The sequence below is a fragment of the Anarrhichthys ocellatus genome, unplaced genomic scaffold (assembly GCF_004355925.1).
Source record: "Anarrhichthys ocellatus isolate YVR2014 unplaced genomic scaffold, GSC_Weel_1.0 scaffold10, whole genome shotgun sequence".
Taxonomy (NCBI): Eukaryota; Metazoa; Chordata; class Actinopteri; order Perciformes; family Anarhichadidae; genus Anarrhichthys; species Anarrhichthys ocellatus.
Window position 1 is genome coordinate 5,013,958 of NW_022280040.1, and position 18,740 is coordinate 5,032,697.

The 18,740-nt window shown below is 40.5% G+C and overlaps 1 protein-coding gene across 1 annotated transcript; it reads left to right on the forward strand.

Moving 5' to 3' along the window:
• Window positions 1-1,193: 1,193 nt before the first annotated feature.
• Window positions 1,194-13,423, forward strand: LOC116385180 (Golgi reassembly-stacking protein 1-like). Its single transcript, XM_031850407.1, has 9 exons — window positions 1,194-1,384; window positions 1,882-1,962; window positions 2,528-2,731; window positions 2,975-3,061; window positions 3,167-3,297; window positions 3,380-3,494; window positions 3,585-3,702; window positions 3,791-3,913; window positions 4,216-13,423. Exons 1-9 carry the CDS (start codon window positions 1,319-1,321, stop codon window positions 4,485-4,487), a joined length of 1,197 nt encoding a protein of 398 aa, XP_031706267.1. The 5' UTR covers window positions 1,194-1,318; the 3' UTR covers window positions 4,488-13,423.
• Window positions 13,424-18,740: the final 5,317 nt, after the last annotated feature.

The following is an 18,740-nucleotide window of genomic DNA, read 5'->3' on the forward strand; positions in this document are numbered from 1 at the left end:
GTATGTGAAAAACTAAATTTGTGAATGTATTTGTGATGGTGTCTGACACTGAACCCCCTTAAACATACAGTACAACATAATATCAGGTATTTGTCACTGTTTTCTTGTTCTCTTTTACTGAACCCACTTCGGTAATTTTCCATTGATAAGTAATGTTTGTACTTTAAATGGTTCTGGATGAACAATTGTTATGTCTTCAAAAATAAAATTATTCTATTGACCACAAAACATTTGTGTTTGTAATATTCCCAACCTAAGGCATGTTATGAGTTAAGATTAAGCAATAAGGTTGAGGAAATATGACACAACCTTGCAAACAAAATACTGTGGTCACAACCTAAACAGTGGATGTTTTTGTAAAAAACATCCACTGTTTAGTTGATAACTCAAAGTATATTGAGTTATCAACTAAAATGTTATGATACTGATTGGTTTAATGTATGTTCAATTGTATCAATCATCAACTCTGGAATCAATATGATCAGTATTATGCATTTTACAAAGAAATATTGCATTTAGATTTTGATGAATTGTATAAATTTAACTTAGAAATTTGGTACAAATCTCATTTTTATTGATTTAATTGTGAAAACCTTCAAGAAATATTTGTAAAAATACTCTTCAGAGAAGGGAAGGAAACACAATCTTAACAGGTTAATAATAATACATTTTTACTATAGTGTATTATACTATGTTTCGGTAGTGACACTTTTTGGGAGAGGAAAAACATTCCAACACAGTCTGAAAATACCATATAAAAATTGACGGTTCTTTTACTAGATATGTGTACTTTAGATATGGTACAATATATATACGGACAAAGTTTTGGGAATAAAACATACAACATTTTAAAATATTTCCAACCTCACTTTGAACCAATTCGGTAGAATGGCCCAACTATGTAACCAACATATGAGCTGTTCCCATGTGAAACTCTTCAAATCAGATACAGTGTCTGAGTTTTTATGCCTGATTTCCAAGCATGTTATATGTAACTACCAAACACATTGATGAGTTGTATTAAATATCCAAATGTTTTGCGGACAATGACATTTTTCCCTGAATGTAAAACCCCCAAAAACGCATGCAAGGACGGTTAATCAACCACCGATTGCTCGATATCCTCATGGCGATCATTCTCAGTCCAGGCTCGATGATTCTGACATCTTTATTTATTCGCTGTGCCTAGCTCGGAAGCGGGGCTGCTGTCACAACGTGCCTCGGCTGTAGCCTTTAGCAATGACTTCTAACATTGCTCTACCTCGGTGACAGTAAAGTCAGTGTCTGTATTGCTTAGTTAAATACACTATCGAGGGCAATGGGGTTGCCGCAGAGCTCGTTTTTGTCGGACGGGGGAACCCACACTGGATATCATGTCCACGGGGTACGTATAGTGCAAGGTCAGCACTAGGTTTGTCCCTAACGTTACAGCTAATTTTTTACCCATCTTCAGTCACTTACTTGCTCACTAGTCTATGTCAGTCCTGGACAAATGTTGCTGCATTTATCTGTGCTGAAACACAAGTCACTAGTTTCTAATTGTCCGGTTATTCTGTACGTATTGTAACTCGTGACGCCATTAATGGTGTCCTCGCCCATGATGAGGTGGCACTTGGCACCCACCCAGACTATTATCGAGCTTTTACTAGACACTGTAATTGATACTAGTAGCCGAAGCATAAATTATACAGTTGCATGTCAACCTATCAACCATGTGAGGAACACACCGACGGTGCGATATCTCTCAAGAAAGCTCCCCAAATTCTGGCCGATGCAATATCTTTAGTTGACACATGGGGGCGACTATAACACTGTAGCCTTTATGTCAAATCAGCCATACGTCCATGGCCAAGTCTCATATGTGTTTGTATCATATTTCAGGTTCAAGAGGACTCGCCAGCTCTGAGGGCTGGTCTGGAGCCCTTCTTTGACTTCATTCTCTCCATCGGGAATACACGACTTGTGAGTAGACTCCTGTGAGGCTTCAGTGTATCGCATGTTTGGCATGTCCACTCTCCACCAATGGGCCCCTGTGCACACTATGACGGGCCCTAGTGCACACTAGTATTAGTTATGAAGCACAGACAGACGCACACCATTAGACGTGTTGGATTTTACGGTCAATGAGTTACCTAGGCTGTTGTATTTGGAGTAGCTCTCGGGACCCTTTCTCCCCTGCAACAAGTGGATGTTGATGTAAGAAATGTTGTTAACCATTTACACGATGAGGACGATAGATGTTTGTCAACTGTCTTAAGTCTCATGTGAAGTTGTAGTTTTATATACTCTTTTACAGGACACCAAAGATTACCTTCTTTGTTTTGGTCTGGTCCCTATTGGACTGTTTAAAGGTACATTGTGTCCTTCTGTGCAAGCTTGACATCCATTTTTTTTTTGGTTCCCAACAATAACATTTAAACATCAAGCCTGAATTATAACCTGGGCCATACAGTCTGCTTTAATCTCATTTCATGTTCTTCTTGCGCTGACTCAGCTGGAAAATTCCACATTTCTCTTGTTTCTCCAGAGTAAAGAAAGTGACTTGCTGAAAGATCTTCTAAAAGCCAATGTGGAGAAAGCAGTGAAACTTGAAGTGTACAACTCTAAAACACAGCGGGTGAAGGAACTGGAGGTGATACCCAGTAACATGTGGGGTGGTCAGGGTCTACTGGGCGCCAGCGTCCGCTTCTGCAGCTTCGAAGGAGCCAATGAGAACGTTTGGCACGTCCTGGTAAGTCAAGTCTAGCCCTAATACGGGCAATTCTTTAACTTTCTCTGTTTAACTCTTGCTGCCCTGATATAAAAACTGTTTATTGTTCTAGCCAGGGGATCCTAACCATTAATAAAGTTATGTACTTGCAAGATTGTTACCTCTCAATAGGGTACCACCAAATGGAAAAATTGTTATTGTCCAACATAGATTCACATATAGTGATTTTTAAATATAAATTCCTTCATCATTATCCCCTTTCAGGATGTGGAAACCAATTCTCCTGCAGCGTTGGCCGGCCTTATTGCTCACGATGACTTCATTGTAGGAGCTGACCAGGTGTTGCAAGATGTAAGTTGTTGTTTTTTTGGTCATATTAATGGATATATTAGGATACTAGCATTCATGAACAAATGCAGTGCAACATCTTAAATTCCTGTCTTTGTTGTGTTGCAGTCAGAGGATTTCTTTTCTTTAATTGAAGCCTGTGAGGGGAAACCTCTGAAGCTGCTGGTGTACAACACACAGACTGACCAATGCAGAGAGGTAGTGGTGACTCCGAATGGAGCATGGGGAGGAGGGGGAAGGTAGGCATTATGTACAGTGTATGTACAGACACAATAAACCATTTATAATAATAACCCTTGTTTTGTTTGTCTTGGATTGTAGCTTAGGCTGTGGCATTGGCTATGGCTACTTGCACAGAATCCCAACTCGTGCAGCTCAGCCTCAATCCACTGTGATCGACAACAGTGAAGTGCTGGTTGCAAGCGACCACACTGAGGTACATGTTATCACATCTATATTATCTTAAACGTCCCTTGGTAGTTGGATAGTTTTTTCCCTTTTCTTAAACACAGTTCTCTCTTACCAGGTGCCTTCCGTGGATGCATGTAGCCACTCTATCGTCAGTGAAATAGATTTGAGTCAAATCGAAGGAGCTGTGCAGGACATGCGTGTGCCCTCGTCTACTCGGCCAGCTGTGGACTTGGGTAATACTATTTTAAGAAGCATTCATTTGTTTTCATGGTCTGATTCAGTTGACCTGTTTTCACACAGAATAAAATGTATGAATTGCAGATATTTCCAACATACCCAAAGCAGTGACTCCAGACTTTTCAGACACGGTTTCCACCAGTGACATGGGCCAGAGCTCCATGTTTGCTAATTATGGAGACGACTCTGGGGATCAGTGTAGCTTTGGTAAGTACCTCTACAACTGATTGAATTGTGCAGCTGATTGAAACAATTACATGAAAAAAACCCCAGTTTAAAACCAGCTATTGTTTGCATGTCTGGGTTCATTTAATGACTCAGTTGGTGAACTATTTTCTACTTTTATCACATAATAATAATCCTCCCAAATGATAGATATATGAATGTGTGTGAAACACAACTAGAAAAAGCAATAGCAGCGTATTTCTAAAACATTGTCCCGGTTTTACAAGTATCCTGAGGTGTAGGTTTCCTCTAACTGCTTGTCTATGTATGTATTTTTTTTACAGATACCTCATCTGTTGACCAAAGACCTTCATCCCCAGAGAGGGAAGAGGAATCAGACATCCAGGAGTCTGAGCAGGAGGATGTAATTGACCGGATCACTAACACTTCCCTGAGCAGAGAGACTGCAGATGACCTCGCAGGCCTTGAAATCACCACAGAGAACCCGAGTGACGCGAGTATCCCAGAGGTGCAAAATAGTAGTTCTGAGCCCTCAGGCTCAGTGAATATGATGGAGGAAGAGACGGCTGAGCCTGCTGCCGCGTCAGACAGTTAGGAGGACCAGAGTATAAGAAACCTGTTCAACTCATAACTGATGCTCGTTGCATTAGAGGGGATTTAGAGCACATTAGGATACAGAACGCTTCCTTTATGATTGTAAGTTGCATCAATGGAACTATCTTTTCATTTCCAAGAGTTTATTTATATCCAGGTAGCATTGCTGCATGCTGAATTGCACATTTTAGAGAGATGGTATGTTGACAGGAAAGAAGGTTAATACAAGATGAATGTACTCTTTAATTTAGGCAAACTGTCTCAACATCAAGCAGGATGAAGCCTTAGTTGCTGTTTAAAATCGTCGTAGTTTGCACTAAAACAACAAAGGTGAATAATATATGACTATAAAGTCATTTTTGTCTGGTTGCTCTCACCTGCTGAAGTAGTTTGAAACACTGTTAGAAAAAGAAAGTTTGAGCTGGAGTTCACACAGATTCATCATGTGGTTTTATTTGGGGTGGAGGTTTTTTAATTTTTGAGTTTGAGATGAGTACGTGTGAACAGATTCTTTTAATCTCAGGCATTTAACATTTAAGCCACTTTGCCTTGCGTCTCATTTTAAAGAATCTGCCTTTCTTATGTGTAGGTTTGACTGTTGACTGGTGTAAATGAGTGAGCCGTGTTTGATGCAGCTCTCTCATTGTTTTCTGTTTCTTCTCTTTATACAGATTTTAATTAAATTATGTTTCTGATTTTTATGGATGGACAAAACTATTCAATTATTTATAAAAAATGGATATGCTCAAGATTAACCTGCGGTAGTCTGATTTATTTATTTTTACTCTGCTAGATGTTTGCATAATTAGAATGATTAAGTCTCAGCTTTTAGTGTAGTTTAACCACTGAAGAGAGGATAAAGCAACAGCTCATACATATCGCATAGTAGGATATATAGACGTATATTCACTCTATAAAAATACAAATAAAAGTTGATGTTACTTCCTGCTTTGAGACAGCAGGTGTCAGCAAACACCTCATTATAGATCCCGACCAGGAAAGCTTCAATTTTCTGCCATTGCAGCTTCAAAATTGCTGTCAAATTCTCAGTGGTCTGTATCGTATTAGGAATAATGAATGGAGACATGAAGCTGTACTATGTTTCTGCAAAAATCTCATCTCCTCTATGAACTCTTCAGGGATCTGTTTGTCCGATCTATAGCAGAACAGAAGCAGCTTGCATTAGTGAGGGAAACTTGACAGCACTGATGCCTCACAGACCCGGTGACATGATGCATCATTTGTACCATTCATATCTTCCAATGCTGCATAGGTTCAGCTTTGGCAATACGTATGTTACCTGCTGGAAAAGCCCTCTTCAAAATGTAATCGGAAGCAAAAATAATTCTGAATTGGTAATGATGGTTCTCTTGTTCATGATGTAAAGACCTATGTTTTCATTTTATTTAGCTTTTCTTTATCTCACCCCCTGAGGATGCTTGTGTTCTTACATGCATGCAGCACCAACCATTAATTATAACATACACACACATTACAAATCATCCTCAATATCTCTATTTGTATCCTTTGTAATTCTATATCAGAATAACCAAATATTAGTGAGATGCAGGAAAGCTACAGTAATAGAGGGGGAATACCCCTCAATTATTTAACGGGCCCCTCCTCAGTTGGAAGATGGAGGGGGGAGGGGGGGGATGGGCATTAAAGGAGAGAAGACTGTGTGGGAAGAAAGGCGAGAGGGAGATGCGTTTGTCTTCATCCAGCAGAGTGAGTGGTGTTCTTATGAAGCCTTCCTCTGAAACACCTGTATGTGTGTCAAACGCAGGACTATATTTCTGAGATGAATATGTGAGCAGCTCAGTAGCTGTAACTCTGCCTACACACTGACATGTAATAGTAGCAATGAAAAATAATGCCTCAAGCTTCTCAAATCAACAGTACACAGCTTTTTCTTCTTTTTTTTACGCTGTTTCATTGCATTGCCTCCATGTTATATTTGCAACGTGAAGATAGCTTTATTTGAGGAAGCAGCCTGAGGCAAAAGCCAGCAGCTGTGTGCCGGGGGAAGTCGAGAGGTGAAGTATAAAGGGGCCCACCTCTGGAGGAACATGCTTCGCCTTCATTTTCTCCCTTTTCTGCGACTGTTTCAAAGGACACTGTGACGCAGATGAACCCACTTGTCAGCTGAGCTTTATCTCAACCCCTGAGAGGCTCGGCTCACAGGCACCGGAATAGTGCCCGATGCCTCAGCCCGTCGTTACAGCATGACGAATTGTGAAGAGAAATAACTAGGAGAAAGAAGGGAGGGGGGTGCATGGATGGAGGGAAATGATGAGGTATAGAGAGAGAAAAAACGAGCGAATAATTGTTTCTACCACAGTGGACACGCGTCTCCACTTAAAAGGACATCTTGCCTTTTTATCCTCTGACTGATGTGAATATGCAGGGTTGACACTTGAAACGGTTAAATTGGCATACTCAAGTGAAATTATATTAAATATGGCAATTCACAGACCCCGTAAACAGCCATTTGCTGGTTCATATATGTGGGCACAAAGCCCCACCACACTTACAAACTTCTATTTTCTGTTTATGCCACAGTCCCACCCTAATTACAGATATTTTCATGCAATGTAGCCTATATTTGGAAGTGCTGGCAGCTGTATTTTAATACAAATGCCATGCAGTGTTCCTCACAGTGTGCACAGCAGAGCCTGGGAATAATCTCTGTGACTGCCGTCTATTGCACCACCAATGTTCAGGTCGTTATATTAATTTATGCATGGGGGACTATAATTCTGTGGAGCCTGAATATATTAGGTTGTTTTCATCTCCTACAGTCATTATCAGCTGGCTATATGTTGGCTGCTATTTGTGCAGAAAGCAGTAACAACTGGCCAATTATGGTTTTTTTTCTGATGAGGACACTCAGGAAAACACTATTGATGAAGTACAGCTGAGGCTGATGAGAATTCCATTGGTTTTGCAAGTATTAGGTCATAAAACAAAGTATTTGACAAAATTGAGATCTGATGATTGCACTCCATGAAAAGTTAGGGGATCAACTCGGTTATTACTCTTCATCCACAGCTGGACACGAATGTACCGAATTTCATGGCAACCCATCCAACAGTTGTCGAGACATTTCAATCAAAACCACAGACTTCAACATCATGATGGCTAAATATAGGATACATTGTCTGGGAACCATTAACATCTATAAAAACTATTGTCTATCCATTAGTTAGATATTGACATTTCCACTGGATAAGATTAGCTTTTGACCTGTTGCTGGAGCTAGATGTGAGTCAGGGAATCAAAGTCAATAGGATTCATCCTCTGGGCACCATGGGTGTGTGTAAAATATTTAATGTCAATCCATCCAATAGTCGTTGAGGTATTTCAGTCTGGAAAGTGGTGGACCGACTAACCAACCTTTCCATCCCATGTGTGGTTAAATAGACTTCCAAAAACATCCAGTATGATTATTTTATCTAAAAGCAGCTGTCTCGCAATTCTCAGCTGCATCCCCGTCTGTGATTGTTGTCACCTCTCACTCCCTAACACATTTCCCCTGCCTTAAGCAGCAACATTGCTAAAAGTAAATCTTAAATCTTGTACAATTTGTGCTGGTTTCCTGGTGACAACAGATCAAGAGATAAAGCAAATAGGATGCAGCAGCCAATAAGGCGGTTAGGAGGGTACCCTGCTTTATTTCAAATACTAATTGCCATTCAGTAGGGGTGAGGATCAGGCCACACAAGACAGCACACATTGTTCTACTGTCAGGATGACCCTGCTGATGTCAAATCTGCCCCCATCTGCTACTGTGGCTCCAAGTGTCTTAACCCAAAAATAATGACTTCACTATTATGCATGCCATATTTTTGTCACTGCTTTAAAAACCACCACGGTGTGCAATTTGTCAAAATCAAGTTGCTTCTTCAATTATCATCCAATGTCTTTCAGATGCTTTTCTTAAAGCTGGGGTAGGCAGTTTACTTTTGAAATCATTCTGAAAAAAAATTCTGAAAATGCAACCCTTATCGTGCAGCTTTCCTCCAGCTGTGACGCCACTCACACCAGACGAACGTGGGGATATGCACACGCTTCATACAGTAACCCGTACGGGTACTAGTAGTCCGTCATGTCAAACATCATCCCGATCGTGATTGTGATCCTGATGCCCTTATATGGTGGCAATTGAGAATTACCACCCTGTTTTCTTTGCAAACGTGTGGGCCTGTAAAGCCATTTGAGATGACATACTGCGATTCAAGATTTCAGTGAGCTGCAATATCATCAGTTGGGGCTGCACAGCTCGGCTACAGTTAGCTGAAGGCTAAACTATTTGAGGGTTGGAGAGAAAATGTTGCTAATAGTTTACCCTTCTGCTAAACGTAGCCGTTAGCTGCCGTAAGCTAGCCGCACCCGTGAACCTTTAAGAAAATGAGAAATATTGCTCCTTTATTACCATTGCAGGACTGCTACTTTCATCCTGGCAGAGCAAAAACTACAAATAAACGGTTTTGTTTTGACAACTTTTCCTACCAAGTGCTCAAAAAATATAAAGCAGCTGCAGTTTCGTCGAGCTGGCAGACGTTTTTTTACTCCGAATTTTCTCACTTTTTTCTCTCCCTGATCAGGAAGCCCTTTTGTTCTGTTGAGAGGCAGATGAGACAGCGGGGTAAAGGTTTGGCTCAGCCTCTCATAGTGAATATGAGTGGATGGGGGAACACAACTCGGTACGTTCCCTTCTGTTCTTCTGTGTCTGTGACACATTGGATGTGACATCGCCACCACTACCCAGGCTTGGTTTTGACCCGATAGGGAGCTGTCTCTTGGTGTTAACCATCAACCCACGGGGAAATGCATGCTTGGCTTTGGCCCTCCTCCGTCATCATATAGGAACATGCGCACAATGTTGCATGCAATTCGCTAAAGGAAAAATATTGTTTGGGATTAGCCTGACTCTCAGAAACACTGGGGTAATGTTTTTGTCATCTGGAAACGATTAGTGTCATTGTTAGGCGAGGATTTGAAACTGTAGCACGACACAGTGTAGGTGGTTTGCAGTTTACAAACAACGCAGCTGCAGACATATTATTATGCTCTCTTATTTCCAAAAATCCTAGTTGTGATGTCAGCGTTCCACAGCACATCCAACCAAATCAATTCTTCATAATGGCAATATCATGTTCACAATGCATTCTGGGCCCGATTGTCCTTTGTTGATGAATAAAAACCTCAGTCACATGATTTATCATCCACTTACACAAACAGCCCCAGCTCACTTATTTCCAATTGTGGCTCCTTCAATCATCCTTGGCTCTGCTCTGCATGTGCATGTGTTCATAAACAGATGATGATGTCTGAATTTGACAGCGCAATGTGTGCAGCTTGCGTCACTGTCGGGCCAGAAAAGGCACTGATCTACCTGATGATAGGTCTGAAGAGGTGTGTTTCTGCAGGGTGGTGCTGTCCGTGTGGTGGAGGGGAATGAACTGCGTCTGCTTTTCAGAGCAAAATGGAGGCACCGTCTCGTGGGAAGAGAGGGAGACGGGGATACAAAAAACAGATTAAAAATGTAAAACATTATTTAGTCGAGCTGTTGGACGTGTGCAAGTACGTCAATACTCTTAATTCGTTTGAGCATTGTATCTAAGTATATGGCACCATAACTGAAAATATGTGATTTTGATGGATACTCTAACAAGATTTTCTGCTCTGTTCAGTCAGCTACACAGGATCAAAAAGCAGAATATATCAACAAAAAACAATTCTGAGTGATAAATAACTAATGTGAATATCTGTAGGCAAGCGATGCTTATGTAAGCATCTAAAGGTTGATAGAGGTAGCTTTTGCTGCGGCTCTGTGCACACATTATTATGACAAAACCTGAGCCCCCAGACATGGAGAGTCTTAACAATCAGGCAGAGTTGGTAGGGGATGAAAATTGCAGGGAAGCACACAAGAGAGCCAATGAAAACAATGACCACAATGACAGTAACTCGGTGGAAAATGTTGTGTGTGTGGGTGAAATATGCAATGCATGTGTATTAAAGTGAAAAAGTGCTGTTATCAGGTCAGGCCAGAACCACATTCACCAACAACAGCTGAGCTGCACAAACACCTCCCTTTGAGAATGCCTTTTTTCTGTAATTACTTTGCAGAGCGTGACGGGAAAGAAAATGGCCACTGTGCTTTTCTCCTGCTGTGTGAAAGCCTTACGCTCCTCTTCTTCCTGCTTTTAAATAGTTAAGAGCTCTCCAATTCTGCCTTCATCCACATTACTAATGCACCCTTAAAAGCTCCATGAAATCAGGGGCCATTTGTTACGCAACCCATTAAATTAATATTAGAGTTTACGTGAACAGCCATCAGTTGAAGTTAGCAATGTATCATAATTATAGTAATTCTATGAATGGGCAGGCGTCGCATTGGCAGATTGGCATAATTCAGCTTTGTGTGTCTATAGGGACAAGAGGAGGTGATGTCTGTCTTTGTACAAAGCCAACACATGAAATGAAGACTATATTTACAGAGTGAGAGGCAAACAGAGAATGGCAGGTGGGTCCAGGCCACCGCCTCCACCTGTGGCTGCAATTACTGTGATAAATGAAGATCAGAACACTCAGGTGACTCAGGCTGAGCCGGCTGATCACTCATCTGGTGGTGAGTCATCAGCGGCTCCTACTGTCAACACCTGCCCATCACATTCAAGAGTTGGAGAGCGCATTGAGTGTGTGCATGCATCTGGATGTGTGTTTGTGTGCGTGCATGTGTGTGTGTGTTTGTGGAGGGGCTTTCAAAGTGCTGATGGCAACTTTCCACTGTGGTCATCTCGCGTCCTCTGACAATGTGACTGGGTCTCTTCAGTGTTCCAGCTCTGCCGGCAGACACACGTGTCACACAAGCATGTAGATGAAGGCACAAGGCACGAGAAGGAGTGCCTCACTGATGCAGATGGTAATTTCTCCTCAGTACATTGTGTTCCCTGCATGCACTTCACCTCTGTGGACAAGGCATTATCACATATGATACAGTTGTAATAACGGCAAAGAGGTTAATTAATGTCTTCGCATTAACCAAGTCGCTCTCTGTCATATTAATTAGTCTTAGGAAAGTTGCATAAGCACATCTTGATTATGTAAAACTAAAAAAGAAAAAAAGTATGTGTGTTTGATTCGAGTAGTTTCCATTAAGTGCAGCTTTCCAGTGCAAAAGCACTATAATAATACTATTTTTCTCGTGGAAACTGTTTTTTTATATCTCCAACAGACCAACACGTGTGGTTTAATTGATTGCATTGTCTCTGTCCCTATGGCAACTGGAAATCACATGAAGGAGATAATTACAGGGTGCTGCAAAATGTCTGAACATTCATGAGATTGTCTCTTTCTTACCTCATATTGATTTTGCAATTGATTTTTGAGGGACCAGCTATACAAAGATTTAGCTTCTAAGTGCTCAGTGTTCTTAAATGTCGCTGGGGTAAAAGGCAGGGTTGAATTTAAAGGTGTCCTGCTGTGCAGGGAGCTAAGGTTCAAAGGTTGTTGTTTCTTTCCACGTAGCACCATAATGTAGCTCATCGTGTAGGCGTCACTCCACCAATGTGGCCTGAAGTTAACAAGCTGGCAGCTGCTGATTCTTCTCATCCTTTCCATTGCCATTTCCCCAGCCCCTAGATTCCCATCGTGACATTTCAGGCAGCATGCAACTGCAGTAAGAGATGTGGAGAGAAAATCTCCACTCGTGTTCAGCTTTTAATGTACGTATAATCTTCTGCTGCAGTCACAGCTATACGTGATATGTTCATACCTCTGGCAGACACCATCTGTTTGATTTGAGAATATATTGAGACAGTGTGGTACACAACAAATTTACATTTAAAAAAATAAGGAGTGAATTAAGAAAAATCAGCGTTCCTCTGTCTTGGAGCTTCAGAAGATCCTTTTATTCTTTCTTCAAAAATAACAAATCTGTTAAATTATCCCTATATGTAAATTCAGAGATCACAGTTAAAGTAACATATCATCAAAATGCAGCTTTCAAGCTTGACCCCACAAAAACATGAATAATGGATACACGTAGTGTATAACCCGCAACACAGTATCCAACTTTATGTGCTGCTTTATTAAAAATACATAGTGTTACATTACTAATCCCATCCGTGACCACATTTGTGGTGACCTCTCCTTCCCCTCGCTGCTGATCCCTTGATAACCTCTAAGAACTGCAAGCACTCAATTGATCGAAAAGGCAAAGTAGGATCTATGCAGTAAGTAATGGCCTCTGGCAGTTTGCTGTCTTACGTCTGCATGTTCCTCAGCAGTGGGGCGATTTTGGTTAAGAAGTGAACAGGATGAGGATGCATCAAACCGTATGAGATTATAAATGGAGCATGAGCAGCTGGATGTGGACTCAGGGGTCTCGAAAGCTTCCAAAAGGGTGTGCAAGAAACTCAACATTGATGTGTGACTGCTGAATAAAAAATACAAAACCCTAGCTTTTTTCCCAGTGTCTTATCTTATGACTTCCTTCTTGGGAAATTGTTTAACTTAAGTCTATTTTGAGTTTGTTTCTATACAAAGAGTTAGATGAGAATAATGCTACCACGCTCGTATCTAAACGCTAAAGGGCTGGCTAAGCAGGTTAGCTTAATTTAGCACAAAGGCTGGAAACAGCTAAAGTAGCTGTGACATAGTGAGCTAGCATTGTCCAAGTATCTTTTTGATATATGTCTCAAAAGAAATTGTTCAATTTTTTTTGTTGCCAATACTTTAACGAGAAGATCAACATTAGTCTCATCTGTGGCCAGCAACCCGTTAGCTTAGCTTAGCATAATGACTGGAAACAGGGGGAAACAGCTACTGTAGGCTGGCTCTGAAAGTAACACAATCTGCCTACCAGCACCTCTGAAGCTCATTTAATGACATATTGTCTGTTAAATCTGTAAAACCACAATTTGTGCATTTCAAAATTTGTTTTTTTATGGATTAAACAAACACAGTTTAGGCCCATATCTATATCTATTACTGTAATTTTCACTGTTTGTCTTTATGCTAAGCTAACTTAAGTGAACTGGTATCAATCTTCTCATCTAACTCTTTGACAAAATGTTGATCTATTCCTTTAAATTAGATACTTTCAAACTAGCATTCCACTAAAAAGAGCAGTTATTTAAATGATACACACACAAAGGGACACGTTATCACTTTGCTTTATAAGATACAAAAAGACCTTTCATTCCCCTGATGATACAAATATAATATTGTGCATGTTTATAGGTAATTTGATACAAAACTGGATAAATATTAAAGACATTTATAATACAGCTGAACTATTTAGTCTGTTTTTGATATTTCATCTTTACACCCAGCAACCACATAGAGATATTACACTCTAATGTCTAGAAGTTATGAGCTATAAAATAGGGACCTCATGTTAATTGGCCCTGTGATTGGATTTGTCCTCTCAGATAATGCTGCTCTCAGACTGCCGTCAGGGTTTTTTTTCTCCACCTGCTATTCAGTGTGGGTAAAGGAGCCTTTTATCTTGCCTGTTGATTTAATAATAAAATGACTGCAATGTCCGCTCGCAACCACACACATGCAAACACAGACGTGGGCAGATAATCCATATCTATGGCCCAAACAATGACGATATGTATACGAAACACAACCAAATTGAGATAGCTAAACCAAATCAAAGAGATATAATTTGGATATCTTATTGTCATTTTTTATTGTTTATTCTAAGTTAATTACATTTGATCTCATGAGGTTCAGTCCCCAGCCCTCGTCTTCTTAGATAGGACCAGCTTTTTCTATGTGATGCATTAAAAGATAAATGTTATGAACACGCTTGTTGTAGAAATGCTGTAAAAGGTCATGCTTTCTCCGCAGACCTTGACATTTTAAATCACATTTTTTTGACTATGTGGACGTTGTAGCTGGTTAAGTAAAAATACAAACTACTACTTTAGAAATTGGTGATGTTTTGTCTTTTTACATTTAGATATCCATACCTGGGTCACATCCAAACAAGTGTTGATGTACGTATATATTGATCTGAAGATTCTGAGCAATCACTGTTTGATCTACAGGAGAAGATCCTGCTGAGAATTTAAACACAATATGTGCTCTGCAGAGGAACAAGCAGTTGTAAGCTGCTTAGTGCTTAGCCTGTGATTCAGTACATTAAACCAAGTGCATGAGTCAGCTGCATCACCAATCTCATTTATTTTTCCATTTTCACTCGTTCACTTTTCTTCTCCTTAATCCCTGAAGATCTGAGACAAGAATAAATGAACATGTATTAAAATGTAAAACGAGCCAGTGGAAGCAATACGCCGGGCTACACAGAAAAATAGGTATTTTCTTTAAAGGAGGGTTTTGAAAATGTTACAGATGATATATTATACATAGACTTTATGACCAAAACTATGTGGACACCTAAAATAATACTTGTATGTGTTTTTTGTCCATCTCATTTCAAAACCACTGGGTTTCTACATGATTTTCGAACCTGGCTGCAGAGATTTGCTCCCATTCAGTCACTCGAGCATTAGCGGTCCACACATTTTTGCCAGCATTGTGTAATGTAAAATGTTGCAATGCTAAGATGCATCTTTTACCATCATTTTTCAGACTTACCTTCATCATGAATACAAAGTTTTGTAATTTCTTCTTTGCAACAATAATGCACTTTCCTTTAAAAGTGCGACACACCAACATTTCCTCTTGCAGAAACTAAGTCTTCAATGAGAAAATAGTTCAAGAGACTTACAATAATTTCTGCTTCGGGGACATGATACCATATCAAACAACCAATAAAATGTACCATGAAAATGACATAACACTGAGAGTTACGGCACTCATCGATCCAGGATTCTTACCTCCTTTTATTGCTCGTATAATTCTTGGCCTGCCTGCAGCCTCTGGATCAGTGATTAGTGATGACATGGGTGCTGCTTACCTGACCCATCCATCTACGTACGTCACCATTCAACATGACTCATGCCCCATTTTGTCGTGACTATCTGTCAGTTCTCCCTCCCTCATGCTCCTCCTCTGGCTCCCTCTCTCCCTCCCCTTCCTACCTCCCTTTGTCCCTGTCTCTCTCACGAACACATTTTTAAACACATTACCCCACACACACACACACACACTCTCCCCCCTTTTCATTATTTTATGACATTTTTTATGTAAGCTAAACAGAAAGCAATGGCATAACACTAAATTATAGAAAAAAGATGTACAGAGATGACAATGTGACAATTTTCAGAGAGATATAAGGTGGCTTGTTGTTAAGGCACAATAAGGCAGCATGACCTGATTACACATCCACTGTGCGTCTACCCTGTTCAGTATCTGGCATGACTTATCCTCTGCTGAGCTTCATTTTTGTATTCTATGGAGTCCCAGAAATAGCATATCACATATTCAGTCTCCTCTGCAGTCTGCCAGGCTGCACTGTTGACAGCTGCCTGGTCGCTCAAATAGGATCCCCCAGGTCAGACCCACAGAGGGGAAAAGGAGTGAGAGAATAAAAGACCGAGAAACAGGATGATAACAGTTGGTAGGGCGTAGATCTGTCTCGATTTATCATGTGCTCAGGTCGATTCGTGATACCAAGAGGAGGAGTGCCAGAAATGAGGGCAGGCAGTACTTCAAATACCTCTTTAGTAACACGTCTTTGTGTTGTTTGTTGGTATGAGGAGGAATGACTCTGCCAAGGAAGAATCCTCTCTAATGAGGCCATTTTGGGATGAAGTGGGGGATGAATCTACAAATCCTCTCCCGAATAGCTGGCTCAAACAATAACTTGAGTAACAGTGTCTCTCCTAGGATTTCCTACTGCCAGTGACTATTTACATGCATCAAATATTCAAGTTGTTGTCCTTATTTCGAAAAAAGCAATTATATTCATAATAAGCTGTTTATATGGTTAATGAAAATTAATATTCCACTTATATTCCCTTTTACATGCAGCCGTGCATATTACAATTAATGCAAAACAACCCCATACTGCATCCTCATCACCGGGGCCAGTGAATTCCATGTTGGCGCCATTCTCGGCTGTGTGTGACAGGGGTTGATGCCCTAACATGTCGTTTATCATGTCAAAATATACAAAAATGTTGTGTTTTTCTTTTGGGCATGCATCTCTACTCCAGCTTACTATTGGCTAGTTGCTTTGTGTATAATGCACAGAGCTGATCGTAAACAGAAAAGAGGTTGTGTGTCGCAAAGTGACGTAAAAAACCCTATTGAGACGCATCTAACAAATGTGCTGTATAGATGTCCAAAGAATGCTCCTAAAACCCCAATAATATCGGCATATTCCACATATCTTTCATCCTAATTCTGAATATCTAAACGGAATATGATGTTTACATGAGCAACGTCAAATTCAAAATGTTGTCATATTCGGAATAATGGTGGTCTACTAGTGTGCATGTAAACGTAGTCAGTGTGAAAGACCTGGAAGTTCTTCTTTCAGTGCATCCATGCATATTGAAAAATCACTTTCCCAGTGATCAGGCTACTCCAGCCATAAATCCCTTGAATAGTGTTTGTCATCTTGAGTGAGTGATCTTTTGGTAATGTAGATGATAAGATACTTGCTAAGGCAGGCTGGACAGCATACTCCCTACAATAATACACCTAGAAATGGTAGGCTTTGTCAAGAGCCAATCATCTGCAGATGAGGGGCTTCTATACCTACAATGTAGCACAAAACAGGGGTGCCCACTTTCCCCAATTATTTTTGTGATCACCATTAAAGCCTTTGGCTATTGCAGTATGAAAAAACTTTAATGTTAAAGGTATGTTAATGGGTCAACAGGAGCATTTTGTCATTGTGGCTATTGCACACGGTCAGCAAGCCTCCCTCTGTAATGAGAGCAGCCTCCCTCCATGTGATATCAACCATCTCCTCATGGCCCATCTGTGCTCACAAAGGTGATGTACGAGGTTGCTTTGTGTGCCAGAGCTGACCAGCTCCATCTGGTAACAAGGCAGTAAAGATAATGGCCACCGGGAGAGGTAGGCCTTCAATAAGGGCTGAGGCTTGCACTGCTGATTGTTGAGGTTTTCTGCTAGCTCTAAGGCAGAGTCGTGGGAACAATAACAAGTACAGTGTGCTGTGGTGGCCCTTCAGTGACTTGTAGTCAGCTTGAAGGGGGAGAATGCATACTGGAGGGCTCCGAAGTCAATTTATTCAGACTCTTAACACAGTCTTTCCTGTGGCACCTTTATTTCAAACTTCAAACTTTATATGCTGAAGCTTTCTGGACCAAATTACTTGCACCGTGTGCATGACAATCCTGCTATTACCTAGTTCTTTACTCAGTATGATTCATGTCCTTCTTCTCATGACATTCGCTAAATTCGGTTGACCTGACTGCTCAAATCAATAGTCCGTGGTATCTGGCGACAAGGAATGTTTGAAGAACATGTTCCCTTCGACTACGATCAAAACAAAGTGCCCCAGCTCATGGTCTAATACACAGAGAGTACACATGTTGATGGGTATTTCAGGGAGCAATGCCGGTATGTCCCATGAGCTTCGTGATTAGTGCTAATTGTCAAATGTTAGCATGCTAACATGCTAAACTAAGATGGTGAACAGCATGTTAACATTGTTATTGTGAGCATGCTCATGTTAGCATTTACCTCAAAGCTGTACTGTCAGTCTCAGAGAGCTGACAACATCGTTGCAGATTTTTAGTCTCGTTAATAGCTTATAAACAACAATGGGGCCCTATGAGGCCTGTGGGCTTTCATCCTTTTTCCTGCACTGCTTATTATTTCTTATCTCTTTTATGTTTGTGTATTTCTAATTAAATTGTGCAAATAAACATAAACTTAAAATACTATTTCACAGAGAGTAATGAGCTGCGTCAGGCTTTGGCTACACAGGCAGAGCTTATTAATAGATTCAATCCATTGTTGGTTTTGGTCTTTTGATGGGAATGTTGACAATGTGAAAAAATGTAGAATAGCACAAGACCTATTCTGTACATCAAGCAGTTGCAATAAATCAAGACGTACTAAACACCAGCTTCATTGGCAATCCCATAAAACAGCTTGTCTTTTCTGTATTCTCATTTTATGGATTGTCAATATCAGTGACAGAACATCCAATGTTGAAGAGGATGGTATTGATTTAAGTCTCTGTTTCACACATAGGGCTCCAGTGAATCCATATAAATCACCTTGCTCTCTGTCCTTTCTCATTCCCAGCATACTCCATCTTAAAACAGCACTGTTATGATGCAGATGA